Source organism: Sinocyclocheilus anshuiensis, unplaced genomic scaffold (assembly GCF_001515605.1).
Source record: "Sinocyclocheilus anshuiensis isolate Anshui unplaced genomic scaffold, SAMN03320099.WGS_v1.1 scaffold186, whole genome shotgun sequence".
Taxonomy (NCBI): domain Eukaryota; kingdom Metazoa; phylum Chordata; class Actinopteri; order Cypriniformes; family Cyprinidae; genus Sinocyclocheilus; species Sinocyclocheilus anshuiensis.
The window spans coordinates 2,499,368-2,516,055 of record NW_015542355.1 but is presented as its reverse complement, the minus strand read 5'-3'; the positions used below and the strand labels follow the sequence as shown (position 1 = coordinate 2,516,055).

The window sequence follows — 16,688 nt, the reverse complement described above, 5'->3', positions numbered from 1 at the left end:
TTTTTAATATAAGAAGTTCTATTTATAGCAAATGTAAAAGCCCTTTCACACCAAAAAGTGTAATGAATAAACCTCAGTAAATTCACGTCTGTACATTATAGAGCGGAGAAGAAGGTTCAACACTCTTCAGCAATAAAAAAAACAATGAAGCACAATTGTTAATTTTGTCATTGTCATTTTTGCTTATTAGTATGGTTGAACTGGATCATCAAAGGTCAGCAGCAAAGACATTGGTTAATAAAATGGGATTAGATACATTCGTGTTATTTAACATATTTAATTATTGCAGGTTTGCGTCATATTCTGAGTTTGCATTTCACTGTTTTAATTCATTTTGATGAATACTAAATCTGTTTTTTGTGAGTGGGATGATTTAATGCACATTCACATTTAGTCTAGAACTTGCATTACTTTACTAGTTACTTGAAAAAAAGTAATCTGATTACGTAACTCGCGTTACTTGTAATGCGTTACCCCCAACACTGCTAGTGAACTACTCAACTGAGGGAGTGAATGAGGGACTTACATAAGATCATGCAGAATTTCCTGACTGTGCATTTTGTATACAATATGGAATGCTCAGAAAGAATTTTACTCAGTGAACTGCGTTTGTGTAACTGTTTTAGACAGATAAATGGGTCATTTAGAATGTAAACGTAAACGTGCAATTTAGGAAAAAATTTAGGATGTAATAAAGACATCCATCCATCTATTTTTAACTTATGTAGGGTCACGGGGATGGGATGGCCAATTTAAAGACATATAACATTGAAACTGACCCCATTTACCCCATTATAGATGCATCCAGTCTTATTGTGTGCTATTCAACAGTATTAAAATAAATGAATAAACACTAGTAGATACACAATAAACCGTAAAATAAATAGTAATATCTAGTAGTAATATCTGCAACATCTAATTGCCCCATGAGTCTACAGCAGCACTTCTGAACAGAAAGGACAGACGCATTAGAAATGAGAGCAGCATACACAGTCACACACACTGAGCAATTTTTTAAAACGGTAAGATGCAAATAAACCCTTGCACTGGCACTGTGATTCACTGCAGTTTCCTCAGGCCTGCTGCCAATGTGTCCACTTAGCCACACACTGACTGGTACTGAACGCAGCATCAAAACTTATCTACCAGACTCTGTTCACACACCCTGCCTCACCCCCACACTCCAGACATAAATACGCGCGCACACACACACACACGCACGCACGCACGCACGCACGCACGCACGCAATTAGCTTAAGTTTAACTAGCTCTCGAAATAGGAACATATCCTAGCCTTCTATTATTTATGAACATTATTAAGAACAGCACGAGAGGGTTTATTGTGCAGAGTCTAAAAGGTAAAGCACAGCATGCTATCAGCACACTAATTAAAGCATCAAAACTAAAAATATATACAAATATAAAAACAATTCTAATATCTAAAATGTACCTAAAATAAATATATGAAATATAAAACGTAAATAATAATAATAATAACTTTACAAATAATAAAACTATAATACTATTTACATTTATGCATTTTGCAGCATTTTGTCAAATACACAACAATATTCGTAATATAAAATGTCAGGTTTATTAGACAACTAGATTAGGGCAATAGATAAGGACAACAATAAATAAATAAATAAATAGCAACTATATAAACTATACAAAAAACTATAATAAAACTCTACAAACAAACAAACAATTAAATGTTTTCATAAAGTTTCATGAAAATATACTAACGTTTTTCTCAAATACTCAAATACAAACTTTATTTGCTGATGTTGAAACCAAGGCCTTGTAAGAGGGGAAAATATTAACCAATAATCAATATTAATCTATAATAATAATCAATAAATAACATTTAAAGCACAGCACGCAGTTAGCACGATAATTAAAGCATCAAAACTACAAATAAAATTTTAATATAAAAAAGATCCATCTCTAAAATAAATATATCTAAAGTACAAAAACTATGTACACAATAAACAAACAAACAGTATAAAAATATATAGCACTCAACTGACTATTTGACTAGCTGGTTGTTTTATGACCATCAAATCCACCAACACGAATCATCTCTATTATTGAGCACTTTTCCCCGAGAACATCCCAAAAAAAAGCAGTTCAGAATCACAAAAACTATGCAAAAAGTGAAAGAGACCATTAACATGGTCATGCAGTCAGTGGGCATGAGCACAATATGTAATCAGGGCCAGTGTTCCAGCATATTCACGTGGCATTCATCTTCTCCGTCACAGAGGGCACAGGAGCACCAGCAAACTCAAGCAGCTGTCTGGAAAACGGGTCACTGCTTCGACACAGCCTATGGCTCATAGCCCATGCTGCAAAGCTAGCACACTTTTTCCCTTGCGGTTTCTCTCTCTTTTGCTCCTCACAATCCCATGAGAGGACAGCTGCACAAGCACCAGTGACAGAGACTAACAGCACTGAAATTAAGCAGAGCTTTCATACACTCTGGTGATCTATATAACTTATAAACACACACACACACACACACACACACACACACACACACACACACACAAATTCGCCGGTCCAGACGGCTCTCTTTTCGACAATGCCAAGTGCCCCATACCTCACATGCTAATTACCACGGCAAAGCACAGCCAGAGAGCAGCTTGTTGGCTGTCACATGCTGACCAGACATCTGGACTTCCTCTGGTACAGGGACCACATCAACTGGCTGCAGCAGCAACACACACTCACACCCAGACTTTCAAAGACAAACAGACAGATAAGAACACAAATGAGCAACACATGCATGTAAAAATCGGCTTCATATGACTCGGCATGGCATGCTATCACTAGTTTTGTATTATGAAGTATGTGTACTATGTCTGCATTCAGTATGTGTACTATGTTTGCACCTGTACATTTTATGTATGCATGAATGCATGAATGCCCTGCTACATTTGCAAAAATGTGCAATATATATATGCAATAAACAGAGAATACTCTACACTAAATCCCAGAATGCAATGCGCTGCACTTCACTTGACCTTTATTTCAAGCGTGACCAAGCATTAATTCCTACCATCCCCGACTCATTATTTCATCAGACTTCCAAAAGCTGACATTTTTCACGTAAATTAAATTGACAATGCAAGACTGTTTTTCACCAGATTGTTTGTTCCATCATGCAATCGACTGAGGTCATGTGACAAGTGTAGCATACTACGGCTTGAAATTTCATCTTTGCATAATACATACTGTTTCATATACAAGAGGTTGAAATGAACATGCAATGAGGTCATGTGACAGAAATATTGCATATTGTTTCTAGTATCTGCAACCTTTATTGCTACACGCTGCATACTTTCAATTTATTTTCAAGACGTTAATAATTTTATTCAACAAGGATGCATTAAATTGATCCAAAGTGACAGTAAAGACATTTATAAGTGCCAAATCAGCATATTAGAACGATTTCTGAAGGATCATGTGACACTGAAAACTGGTGTAATGATGCTGAAAATTCAGCTTTGCCATCACAGCAATAAATGACATTTTAAAATATATTAAAATAGAAAACAATTATTTTAAGTTTTTACAATAATAATGTTTTACTATATTTTAATCAAATAAATGCAGCCTTGGTGCATTTGCATGTTTTCAATATGGTGACAGCAGGAGGAACGGCTGATGCTGCACAAGGTTAGCTTGTACTAGTGACTAGTAAAAATAAAGCAGTGGCTTAACAAGACCTGTAAAAGATGATCACATTAAAAATCCACATCAAGTTTTATATCAATAATGTAAAACATTCATTGCATACATCAAGTCTCATCATGATAGAGCGTCAGAGCGTCACACACTCATCAGACAAACACACACAGCCCATGAATAATCCACACTCTCTGCTCTCTTGATTTTTCTTTTACAAGAGGAACTTTTTGTCACGTGGGTACATGGATTAATAATTAAAAATCCCTCAATAATCCAGATGAGGTTAACTCTTTGTGCCAAAAGAGCGAGAGAGCCAGAGAGGGAGAGTATGACATGCTTTCATTTTTATTTTCAGATTTAATAAAGACATTTTCTGTCTCTGTTATCCTGGTTTAACTTAACACTAAACACTGCCTAATGAACTCAGCCTGGTTACATCTAACAGGTTCATAATCTCTCTTTAACCTGCTGGTTGGGCTCATAATCACAATCTTGTTAACAGCCTGACTATCCTAAAAGGCTGCATGTCTGGATGATAAATATTTAAAAATATCTAAATATTTTGCAGTTTTTTTTTTTGAATGATGATGATGATGATGATGATGATATCAATATATTTAGATATGTTTTAAACAACCATTATTAAATCCATTTTAAATTAAATTTCATATTTTAATGCAAGAAGTAAAATACAGCTTAAATCTTGTTTTTATTTTATTTAAATTTTCCACTAAACCAGAACAGGGAAGAATAATATTTGATCATATTTATTTATATTCACTTAAATAACAATATTGTTGTTATTATTATTATTACTATTATTATTATTAACCTTAATAAGATTAATCAAATATGAATCAAATTAATATTATTAAACATTTAGATATATGAAATATGTCACAGGGACTTTTGTGTGCTTAAATGAACTTTTGAAGTTTTGAATTGATTCACTGAAACGGACTGTTTGAACTGATTCATGGAAATGAATCAAACTTTTATCACTTTCATTTATATTTAACAATAAATAACAATATTTATCTAGTTTTTTAAAATACTGTTTACCTAATATTATTCATTCATTTAAAAAAAAAAAAATTAAATAAATATTACTAAGCAAAAATAAAAAAAAAGTTGTTTTTACTAAAATATTTAAATAAATAAAAAATGTCACACAGAGACTTAAGTGTACATTTTTGATTGAGGATTTAAATGAAGTTTAAACGTTTTGAATCGATTCATTGTGATGGACTTTTTCAACTGTTTCATGAAATGAGTCAAAATGACCAACATAGTTTCTGCTACTGACGTTTAAATCAGGCTATTAAAACATCTCAAATAAAACACTCATTCCTGCAAGTCAAGCAAATATTGTGAAATAAGTCTAATAATTAGCCTTTAGAAAACATACTTTACATTAAATTAATACACTTTACCAAATCATACATCTACCATATCATGTTGCTTAATTTTAAATCAACAGCAAAATCATGATAAATACATTATGAATATTAGATATATAGTCCAGTCTTATAAAGCAGCAGCCTAAACAAGCTGTGCTTTGCCTGATGCAAAAACAACACAGAGATCAGCACTGAGAGTTGGGGTTAATCATCTGTCTATTTAGCTGTAATGTACGCCAACATCATCTGACTCAAGTACACAAAAGCTGCTTATAATCATCAGATCATCTGACCTGGGTAAACAAGCCCTGTCCGCATGCTTCCTGAGAGCTTTAGCTTAAATTAGGGAGTCTCGCGCTTGGCTGGAGAGAAAAATTCTGCGGCTGATTTTTTTTAGTTAAGGGAGGAAAATCTAACTTGACGGCTTGGATTTCCCCTCAACGCTCCTCTCTGAAACAGCTATTAATTGGTCAACTAGAAAGACAAGACAGCGATTAACATCACCCATCTATCCTATCCTCTTCCAGATCTGTACTGAGACGGGATTTTTTTAAGGGTTCATTTATGTCAAGTGCTGCTTTGGCATAAACACTTTAGCCCATGAAGCAGCAATCAGCTCCACATGCATACAGACCCGAGAGACAGGCCTGTCTGAGAGGTGAGAGTCCGGTTAATGAACGAGAAAGAGAGAAGAACATCGGGTATTACTAACAGATCTGTCAGGGAAATGTAGAGCCGGTGTAATGAGAAAGTACTTTAGCATGGCCCATGTTTCAGGAAGGGTTGTCTCAGCCTTAGACACGGACCACCCAATGTCCGTTCACGCAACTACTCACAGAGAACTGAAAAGCAACACAACAGTCAGCGTGTACGGCTTTTTATCAGTCCACCTGGAAGCTAAAAACACATTCGCTCTCTAGTTCATACTCATGACAGGGTAATCTCTAAAGGTTTGGCAACAGATAACAGTCACAAAGAGTAATTTCTATTCAAAGAAATAAAAATATGAGTATAACTAGAAAAACGTTCATGAAGTTTCCATGACCTTTGAAAATTTGACACATTTCCAGTACTTTTCTAGGCATGGAAATCACACTTTTGAAATGTCATATTCTTAGAGTTTATGAAATCCTGAAATTAGCATTGTATGTATCCTTTGCAGATAAAGCAGTCCCAGAATGCACTGCGTCAAACAAAACATCCAAGATAGGGAACAAAGTCAAAGTACTACATTTATATTAACCTTCATACTGCATTCAATACTGACAAGTAACAGTATATAATAGCTCCATCATTTTTTTTTTTTTTACATTTTTATTAATTTTTGCAGCATGTTGCGTCATTAGTTTAGCAATATGGGCAAATGCAAAACTCTACTGAATCATCCCAGTTTTATTTTAGTATTATTACATTTACTATAATAGTATTTATTAATATTTTTAATTAGCTATTATTGTTTTATATATATTTTTAGTTTTAGTAATTTTGTTATGTGCTTCTGTCAGTTTTATTATTACTATTTTTTATATTTCTATTTAGCTTAAAATTATTTTTATTTAAGTTTTAAATTTAGTCATTTTGGTACTTCAACTTCAACTTATTTTATTTCAGTTCATTGCCAAGGCAACATTTCTAGCAAGTTTTTCGTCTAATATTTATGTTTTATTTTATTTCAGCTTTACTTCAGGTAACAAAACCAATTTTAATCATTTTAGCTGCAGTTAACAATAACAACACTAAATCATCCTCTGTCTTCATCTGAGACGCCACATTCAAGTGGTGTATTCAAATCACTTAAGAGGTTTAATTTTAATACGCACACTACCGTAGAGAGTAAGTGTCTGTGTAGACGGCAGACAGTGAGGTAGAGTTTAGGAAGAGAGTTTTTATGTTTCAGAACTAATCCATCTGAATGTTCTCAGCACAGAGTGTAATTATTCAGTCAAAACACAAAATTGCAACTTTGTACTTCAACAATGGAGCAGCAAAGGTGGAGGAATATCCCACAGCTGCACAGCACCCAACCTGTACAACCAATGACCATTCAGACTCTCTCAAAAGTGATCTCAGGTTTTATACCTTATACCCAGGCCCGAGCTGATGAATGGCAAAGATCTGTGCGGGGTTCAGCGCCTCACTGAAGACGTAGATGGCTCCGAGTTGCCCACAGAACACACGGTTAGCATCCGCAGTCTCTGAAGAGCCCAGGAAACATTTATCATAACTCTGCAGGAAGGGAGAGAGGAAGAGAAGATAATCAAGATAAAGACAGAAAAAGAAAAAAAACAAGAAAGATACCAAAAGTGGGGCTTTTTAATCAGTTCAACGGCTTGAGGGTTTTCTGAAGAGGCCCTCTGGAGCTGTTTACTTGCTATCTTCTGGTCATCTTGTTCTGAATTATTTTAGCTAGTTTATACGCAATGTACTATAAAGGTTTGCCTAAGGGAAAAAGGTGTACTAAGGCTAATCTATATCCCTTTGATCAACAGAGAGAAGTGCTTATCTAATTGCATATCATTTGGACCCAACAGGTGCGATGTTTTTTCAAAGCTGAAGAAAAAAAGTTGATTTTGGCAATGGTCAGAAGATCATGTGCTTCTTGAGGCTGTGTATGAAAAAGAATGAGAATGTAAAAGCACTGGAAAGATGGGAAAGCCCAAACACTTACATCATTGGTGTTGACGTGCCATGCCATGTCACCGTAGGAAACCAGCTGGCCGTTGACATAGCAACGGATCTCACTATTCCTCCAACGGTTGTAGATGTGGACTATGCTGATCATGTACCACTGTAGAAGAGGACAGGAAGTAGAAATAGGCATTCAATATTCACACCGCTCACTCAGCCAAGCATATGTAAAAGTCTTAAAAGTGCAGTAGCAAACACACAGTTCTTTATGGAAGCCCATTTCTACCACAGAATAAAAAAATAAATAAAAAAAGTTAATTGTGACTTTTTAATCTCACAATTCTGAGTCTATATCTCACAATTCTGACTTTTTTTTTGCAATTATGAGTTTATTTCACAATTTCGAGTTACCATCTTATAATTTTGAAATTTTTCTCAAAATTGCAAATTTATAGCACACAATTCTAACTTTATTTCTTGTAATTATGAGATTATATCTTGCAAATTTAAGTTAACCTCTTGCAATTCAGATTTTTTTTTCTCAGAATTGTGAATTTATAGCACACAATTCTGTTTTGAATTAACATCTCATAATTTGGACATTTTTCCTCAGAATCGGAAGTTTATAGCACACAATTCTCATGATATTTCTCATAATTACGAGTTTATATTTCACAATTTTGAATAAACATCACGAAATTTGGACATTTTGTCCCTAAGAATTTCATGGATGAAAGGGTCAGTCTGCATCATGAAAAACTCCTGTTTTGGTACATTTCATTTTGTATGCATATAAATACACAAAATCATGTATTTCATGATCCAGACAGACCATTTCGTCCACAAAATTATGCAGGTCACTAGGTTCGGATTGGTTATCAGGAGTATTGGGAGAAATCCCATTGGACTAGCAACTCATTGGCCTTCTGCCCAACTTATTTTTATTTATTTATTATTAATGTTATTGCCTGCCTGAAGCAACCAAGTGATTTCTAAATTCGATTTTCAAAAATTCAATTTTCTAAATGTATTCAATTTTAAATTGATAATAAATTATCCACTAGTCTTGACAGCATCAATTACCACAAAATTAAATTATTTGCAGAAACAAGCAAATTAAATACAAAGCACTTTAACAAAAGAAAAACCCTCAGTAATGCCTTGTCTCGTTGACGTCCACTTCATTATTGTTAACGCAATGGAACGAGGGAATTTATTCTCTGTGGTAACTGATGGCATGCTACATATAGAGCTTAAATTATACTGAACCAATCTTTCAAGCTTTGGACCAAGAAAATTCTGCGGAAATGACCCGGCCCCAAAATTAAAATGGTTCAATTTTTAGATCAAGCACATAAAACATCATCTCATTACATGCTTCTAAACCAAGAGCTAAATTTACTGAAACAGACTCATTCTGTTTGATGGCAGCAATGCTAAAAGCTGTTTTGGCATATGAATTAAAGATCAGAGCCTGACGTTTGAAAGCGCTCCAGTGAGGAATACGACAACACGGATCACGTAAAAGTGTCAACCATGTATCCGTAATTCAAGCAAATAACTGAACTCTCGAAGGGTGGAGTCCATATGGATGAGCTCTGGAAATTAGTGTGGGCCGTCAGAAATTGGGAGATTTAGTGTGAACTTCCTCAAAAGACCTAATTTCCCAAATATCCTCTCCACCTTCGCAGCATCTTATTAAAGTGTAAGGCGATATTAGCTGGGGTGACAGGGGGGGAAAAGGATAAGCCAAAATCTGCTAGACTGAAAATCCATCCCGCAACCGAGATTTCATAGCTTTTAATGCCAGTTAAGATTTTACATAAATGCAAGAATGGCTCATATTTGTCTAGACGGGGCTTTGGATTTCCCAAAAACACTATTTGAAACACAGCCTTAGAGTAGTCCTCCATTTCCAAAATTTTCTTCTGAGCTGTTGGACTCCATTGACCAATTACAATTACACCATTTAAGTTCTGGATGGATCTTTTAGCTCAGTTCAATTCAATTCAATTTCTTTTTGTTCACATCTCCGATCCTCCCTGATCCCCTGTTTTGGCTCTTTTCTTTCCCTCTTTAATATCTAAGGATGTTTAATATAAATACTCAGTTCAATTCAATTCAATTTCTTTTTGTTCACATCTCCGATCCTCCCTGATCCCGTTTTGGCTCTTTTCTTTCCCTCTTTAATATCTAAGGATGTTTAATATAAATCTAACAAAGTGGTTGATCCAGCCCTCTTGTCCCACCACACACTGTATAAAAAGTAAAGTGCTGACTAATTAGGTGAGTTGTGAAGTTTATTGTTAGGCCGAGTACACATTTTCTCACACTAGCGTGTGTGTGTGTCTGGGCGAAGGGGTGTAGCTTGCATTCTAATTGGCACATGTCATCCTTCTCCGTGAGCAGACAGGATGAGGTATCATATTTAAACATCCCTTGCCAAATTTATTTTCATTTGTCGTTTAACAATGCGTGCGACTGAGCCGAATCCATCCCACCGGGACAATAAGAGGAGCCAAGTTATCAAAAACCAGGTTGTATCAGCCCACTCTGAGTGAGAAAAAAAAATACAGAAAGAGAGAGCACTAAATAGACAGATCCTGAGTGCTAAAAAGGAATGAGGTGTTATGGGAATAAATCCCACTGGAGTTCCCTTTGTTTCTTTTGTGCACAAGCCAACAAGTCATAAGGGCTTCAAGTAAGGCTGACTCAAGTCAGGTTTTCAAGTGGTTTTTATGCATAGCTATGTGACTGCTAGGTTTACTTGCCTCTACTCATCAAAATTTAGATCAGAAGTTCAAAATCAAACCCCCTTAATTAGAAAAATAGTCATTTTGATGTCACTTATAAAGGAAAAGACCATTTATTCACATTATAGAACCCTCCACTGAACTCTAGTTACATCTATGTGTTTAGACAGGTCAAAACTCACCTTCCTGGGCTGGAAGTCATACTTCACACAGTGTTGAAAGCCTTTCCCCTTCGACTTCAGTGATGTCACAATTAAACAGTTCCCCACAAAGTGCGCTGAGTAGCCAATCCCTTTGCTGGTTCGAAAACTAGGGGACAAACAAAAGAGAAAGTCACCGATGGAGTTTTGGCTCTTTGCCACTGTCGCCTTTGGTTTGCTTAGTTGGGGACACTTAATTTCTGGCAATATTGACAGCTTGATTGCACAGACACTATTGGAAGAGAGCTGAATCACTGAATCATCAATAAACTGACTTTAACTGAAAAATTGACTGTTATTGTCATCTTGCATTATTGACAAACTATTTTCCTGTTTGACACTGTAAAGCTGCTTTGACACAATCTGTATTGTATAAAGCGCTACATAAATAAAGGTGACTTGATTTGAAAAAGCACTGATTTTATGAAGAAAAAAAATTTGAACAATGGCTTTACAAAACAATAAATTGTAAGAAAAGGCAACATAAAACAATATTTTAACATTTTTAATCATAACTTCACAGACTTTTCAAATTCTATTTACAACATTTCCCCTGCCTCAAACAACTCAAGCACTTTGTTATTCAGACCATGCTACAGGAAGTGAGTAGAAGTGATGCTTCCGATATCACATATATATATATATATATATATATAATGTAATATTAATAAGTACAAAAATCAGTAAATCTTTAAAGATCACCCATTCTGTGATATTCATGGAGAACAAAAATGGTAATTAACAAAAAAATTACACACATGTACATACATAATTATGTGTGTGTGTGTGTGTGTGTGCAAATTAATTCCTTTTAAAGAACTGCTGCTACAGCCATGCAGTTATTAATTTTATTATAAGCATATGACTTATTACATGTAATCATTCAGTGTGTCCTTAAGGCAAATATATTCAATATATTCAAGTCATACATTTACAGTATGTCTCTTTCCTGGGAATCAAACTCGTGACCTTGGCACAATTAGCTGCATGTTGAGCTACAGGAAATGGGCGTGTAAAATTAAATTACATCTATGTATACTAATAACTCATTCTACTGGACTTGTCTGCAACCTTCAACACAGTAAATCAACATTTCATCCTATCTATTCTCTTGACAGCGAGCATAATGGGAACTGCACTCCACAAGTACTGTAGGTCCTTCAGTGTGTTTTGAAGGGGATTATGAGTGTTTTTGTGCAAGAAACCCTGACTAACATCAAAACCAGACTAAAGAATGAAATGCTACAGAAGTGTAGAATACGGCATTAAAGTGTAGCACTGACATTAAATTAAAGGTCAAAACTAACAAGGATCCTCAAGGCTACTCTGCAAGGCATCTCCTGTTTACAACACTGGTTTATTTTCAAAAACAACCAGAGGTTCTATAAAGAATCTCCTATGACATTTAGGAATTTTGTGAATTTATCTAGTTTGCCCTCTGGTATAGGCTTTTCTTGGTAACTGGAAAATAGGGCAGGGCTCATCTCTCCTAAATTAGCAGTCTCTTCTTGTGGGCCAGCCCTGTAGAGACACTTGCCACTTCAAACAGAAATGGTAATATAATATTTCATATGCACAGATCTCCCGTGTTTCCACCATGCTGAGAAGCTTGAGGCTCACAAGTGTTGGTCTAGGTCGCTCAGAGCTTCTGCTCTGAAATCAGTCCTGGCATTTACATTTTAATGACTGACGACTGGTCAGCATTAAGCCATAGCATTACCTCTGCACTTCCTTAATGCGTCACACACATTATACTCACCAGTATAAGTATGGTTTATCCTTGTCTACATTGATATTAGTGAGTGGGTCCATTCGGAACCAAGTGTTGAGAGAGAATCCGTTCTGGTAAGGCCACTTAGCAATGGGCGGCAAAGCAATGGCCTGGGGGGGGGGGAGACAAAACACAAGGAAATTAGCAGTTGCACATTTGCAGAATCACACGAGCATCATTTGCAGAACAAGCTCATATATAATCAACTGACCATTTTGTTCAAATTTGACCTCGGTACAGTGGTTAATACCACAATTTGCACTCTATTAACAGCATTTGTGGCATAGCGTTGATTACCACAGACAATATGCTCAGATAATTTGAGATAATAACTCTCTCAGTTTGTACAAAACCAAAACATTTATGCCCTTACAGTGGAAGGCTATGGGAAACCATATGGAGTGTAGAGGGCAGAAATGTGAAGCTTATATTTGTAAAATGAATTATTCAGTAAAAATTGTCACTTAAAACGTACAGAATTTAAATGTATGAATAAATATATAATTTAGATACACTACTTTTTAAAAGGCTGCTAAGATCTTTTAATGTTTTTGAAAATCAAGATTGCATTTTTTTTAATCAAAAAGACAGTAAAACAGTAATATTGTGAAATATCATGACAATTTAAAATAACTGTTTTCTATTTTAAAAAATTTGATTTATCCATGTGATAGCAAAGCTGAATTTTCAGCATCATTACACCAGCCTTCAGTGTCCCTTGATCCTTCAGAAATCATTCTAATATGTTGATTTGGTGTTCAAGAAACATTTATTATCATTATAAATGTTGAAATCAGGTGTGCTGCTTAATATAAATTTTTTCAAGATTCTTTGGTAAATAGAAAGTTCAAAGGAACAGCATTTATTTGAAATAGAAATCTTTTGTAACATTATAAACATCTTTACTGTCACTTTTGAATGAAATCAATTGAATGAAAAGGCCTTTGCAGAATAAGAAAATAAGAAAAAGTGTGGGAGGTTCTCACCGCCGCACTGCGTCCTGGGAAGTTGAAGAATGTGTCAGGGCCATGACGCTGAGGCATCTGATTCAGCACTGATAGGAGCTTAATGGCATGTCTTGGCTATAGGCACAGAACACATGAAGGATAATGAGAGAAGACTTTGAGAACAGAGGTAAAGATATATATTTCCATGAGAGTCAAAAATGAATTATTATTAATAGTAACCATTATCAACAACCTAACAAACCAACCACTACTTGAGCCAATCAATAACCTGTACATCAGCCTTAACCACGGCAGCACAGTTGAAATCGATACACTGCAAACCACAAACAGAGGCGTCCATGGGGAGGGCTGAGGGACAGGAGATCATTGGCTGGGCTTGCTGGAGGTCTAGCTAGTGATCTGCAGATATGAGCTTCAAAAACATATTTCAAAGTATTCAACATTCAAAGTAGTCCCATCCACTTAACGTTAGCAGCTCCTTGTTTTTAACAGCCACCAAAGCCAAATTTTCCCTCCCGGCAATAGCATGCAGTCAGTGGAAAAGGGGCAGGAGTCTGTGGTGCAAGTAAACTCACCCACACGCCTCCGTCGCCCCTCAGCATGCTGAACAACAGCTTCAGTTCCTTGACTGTGATACTATAGCTGGCCAAAACCCCCAGCATGTCCACTAAGAGATCTGAGGAAGACAGAAAGAAGAGAACAAAATGACTCAGCATTATCGGTGCACAGAATTGCCGACTCATGAGGATGATGTCACTTGGGGCAAGAAGCCAATCGTTATCGTTCTGCTGGAACATTATCTACCGCATGTTCTCCTGATGCTCCTTTGGTCATCACATCGCATGGAAACGCAAGTCTATTCATTCACATATTGGCTGTAATGGCTTGGTGTCAAACCGTCTGCTGATGTAATTTGCGTTATGAATTTAGAAGCTCTTTAAAGCGCTGTGCGAGACATGAAATAATATAATTTCGAGGAAAAATAACAACCCCTCAGCAGTGATGTTTGTCGTGACATAATATCATTGTAATTTGATTTTCAAAATAACCCAGTTATACGCCATTCACTCAAAGGCCACAAATTTGGTCAAAAATGGACAGAAGCTGGAAGCGTATGAGAACTAATAGTCTGATTAGCAGCTGCATTTTCTAACATGCGGATCTGTCTAAAGAATGGTAAGACAGAAGCTTTCTCCCAAATGTGCTCACAGAGCCAATTTTACACATTACCCCTGCAATAAACGACGGCCATGGTCCACTGATTGTAATTACACAGAAATATTGGACAGAGAATGCACAATGAGGGGTTTAGTGAGACCTATTTTTCTGAAATGTAACGGAGCCAAATCATAGAGGATTGGAACATATGGACGGGAACGTGATACAACAAAGATTACCACAGAAATGGCTGATTCTGAATTGGATTTTCATTTGACTGAATTATTTGAACTGGAGGCACTGGTGTAAACAGTAGGTGTGTTTAGAACCAAAGTGCCTTGAATTCAGGGGGCCAAGGACAAAATGTGGGGTCTTTGCACTGCTACAAATATGTACCTCAGAATAGGCATATACTGTATACCATAAAAAAAGGCTTATTTACAAAGACTATTAGACAGGGAGCAGAATTGTGGAAAGCAATAACTGCACACTTAACACATAATTGTTCATTCTGACGCACAAACTTTCAGAAAACAAACCACACACTGGTTGACAATGGCAGAGTTTAAGGCATTTATTTTACACACCACCAAAAGATGATGATACTGTAAAAAAAGATACTGTAAAAAATATTATTATTAATAATAATTATTATTATATTTTATAATCATATAATATTTTTAATAATAATAAAAAAATGTGCATCATTAATAATAATAATAATAATAATTGATATATTATGTAATATTTATAATATATATTACATTTATTTATTATTTGTAATAATAATAATAATAAAATAATGTTTGTTATTATTAATAATAATACATTTAGATTTATTGTAATATTTATACTATTTATTATTAGTGATCGACCGATATTGGTTTATTGACAGCCGATGCCGATGCCAATATCTTGGAAAGCAGGGTGGCCGATGGCCGATATATAAAGCCGATATAATTGTATTTATTTTAATTAAAGCCAAGGTAACACTCATTTTACATACAGCACACAGTGAAAATGACATGAATATGACAGTGGGCAAATGCATAGTATGCAGCATAATTCGCGATCATGCAGGAACCATACCGCCAATCCAAACTGTATGCAAATTGTCAATCATCTTTGACGATAGTGGTCCTGACAGAAATTTTAATTCTTTGTTTAACCGTTCTATCTGGTTATTAGACAGACTTCTATCCATCTTAGACAGAACTGTTAACGACGACGGCGAACAAGAGAGAGAAGGCCGCTGTCAGCGCCGTCAAAATAAAAGTCTGTCGCGGCGTCAAAATAAAAGCCTCGAACGCATCGCCCAAACAGGAAAACTTATCGGCCGATGCCGAGATTTAAAAAATGCCAAATATCGGCCTTGGCGATATATCGGTCGACCACTAATCTACAGAAAACAAAAAACATATTAAAGCAAAGAGCAGAACGATTACAAGTTGACAAAACAATCATTGAATATGCGTATGGTCAAGACTTACATGCAGGTCCCAGATTCGGACCTCTCCATCCAGGCAGCCAGAAGCAATAAGGCCAGGGATGCTAGGGTGAAAGGTCAGGCACCAGGGTGTCCGGCGGTGACCCACTAGAGAGTGAACACACTTTCGAACGCATCGGCCAAACAGAAAAACTTATCGGCCGATGCCGATATTTGAAAAATGACAACTATTTATCTATTATTATTATTATACTATTATCTATTTAACAAATGACCACTATTTATTATTGTACTATTTATTATATTTTAATAATAATAAACTTATGATTTTTCTTATTGTTATTAAAAATACTAATGCTAATACAAAATATAATAATAATAATAATAATTATTATTATTATTATTTTCACTATTCACTGTTCCCAGGACAGTGTTACCCTACCTGTTGAGGGCCCTGCCCTGATATTCTCTCTATTTATAACAGTTTGTTTGAATTTACAATTTATATTTATTTGACTTTTCACGCCATGTCTGGAACCTGCACTCCGGTGAGGGCATCTCGCTACGCTTTACTTTAGAGCTCACCTGCAATCATGTCATCGACGGAGCTCATCTTTTGCAGCACCTGCTGGATGAGCCCCACCTCGGTGCTGGTCTGTAGGTTGTGAAC

At 35.7% G+C, this 16,688-nt stretch overlaps 1 protein-coding gene across 14 annotated transcripts in view; it reads right to left on the bottom strand.

Moving 5' to 3' along the window:
* Positions 1 to 16,688, bottom strand: part of LOC107691681 (neurobeachin-like) — a 137,375-nt gene that overhangs the window by 57,663 nt on the left and 63,024 nt on the right. For all 14 annotated transcript variants that reach the window (XM_016490452.1, XM_016490455.1, XM_016490458.1 and 11 more), the window contains exons 2-8: positions 16,604 to 16,688; positions 13,989 to 14,089; positions 13,432 to 13,527; positions 12,434 to 12,555; positions 10,657 to 10,783; positions 7,762 to 7,881; positions 7,173 to 7,319 (exon numbers count right to left, since the gene is read on the bottom strand). The exon at positions 16,604 to 16,688 is cut by the window's right edge and continues 168 nt beyond it. In XM_016490452.1, the coding sequence (XP_016345938.1) occupies positions 7,173 to 7,319; positions 7,762 to 7,881; positions 10,657 to 10,783; positions 12,434 to 12,555; positions 13,432 to 13,527; positions 13,989 to 14,089; positions 16,604 to 16,688 (798 nt within the window). The remainder of the gene's footprint in view (positions 1 to 7,172; positions 7,320 to 7,761; positions 7,882 to 10,656; positions 10,784 to 12,433; positions 12,556 to 13,431; positions 13,528 to 13,988; positions 14,090 to 16,603) is intronic.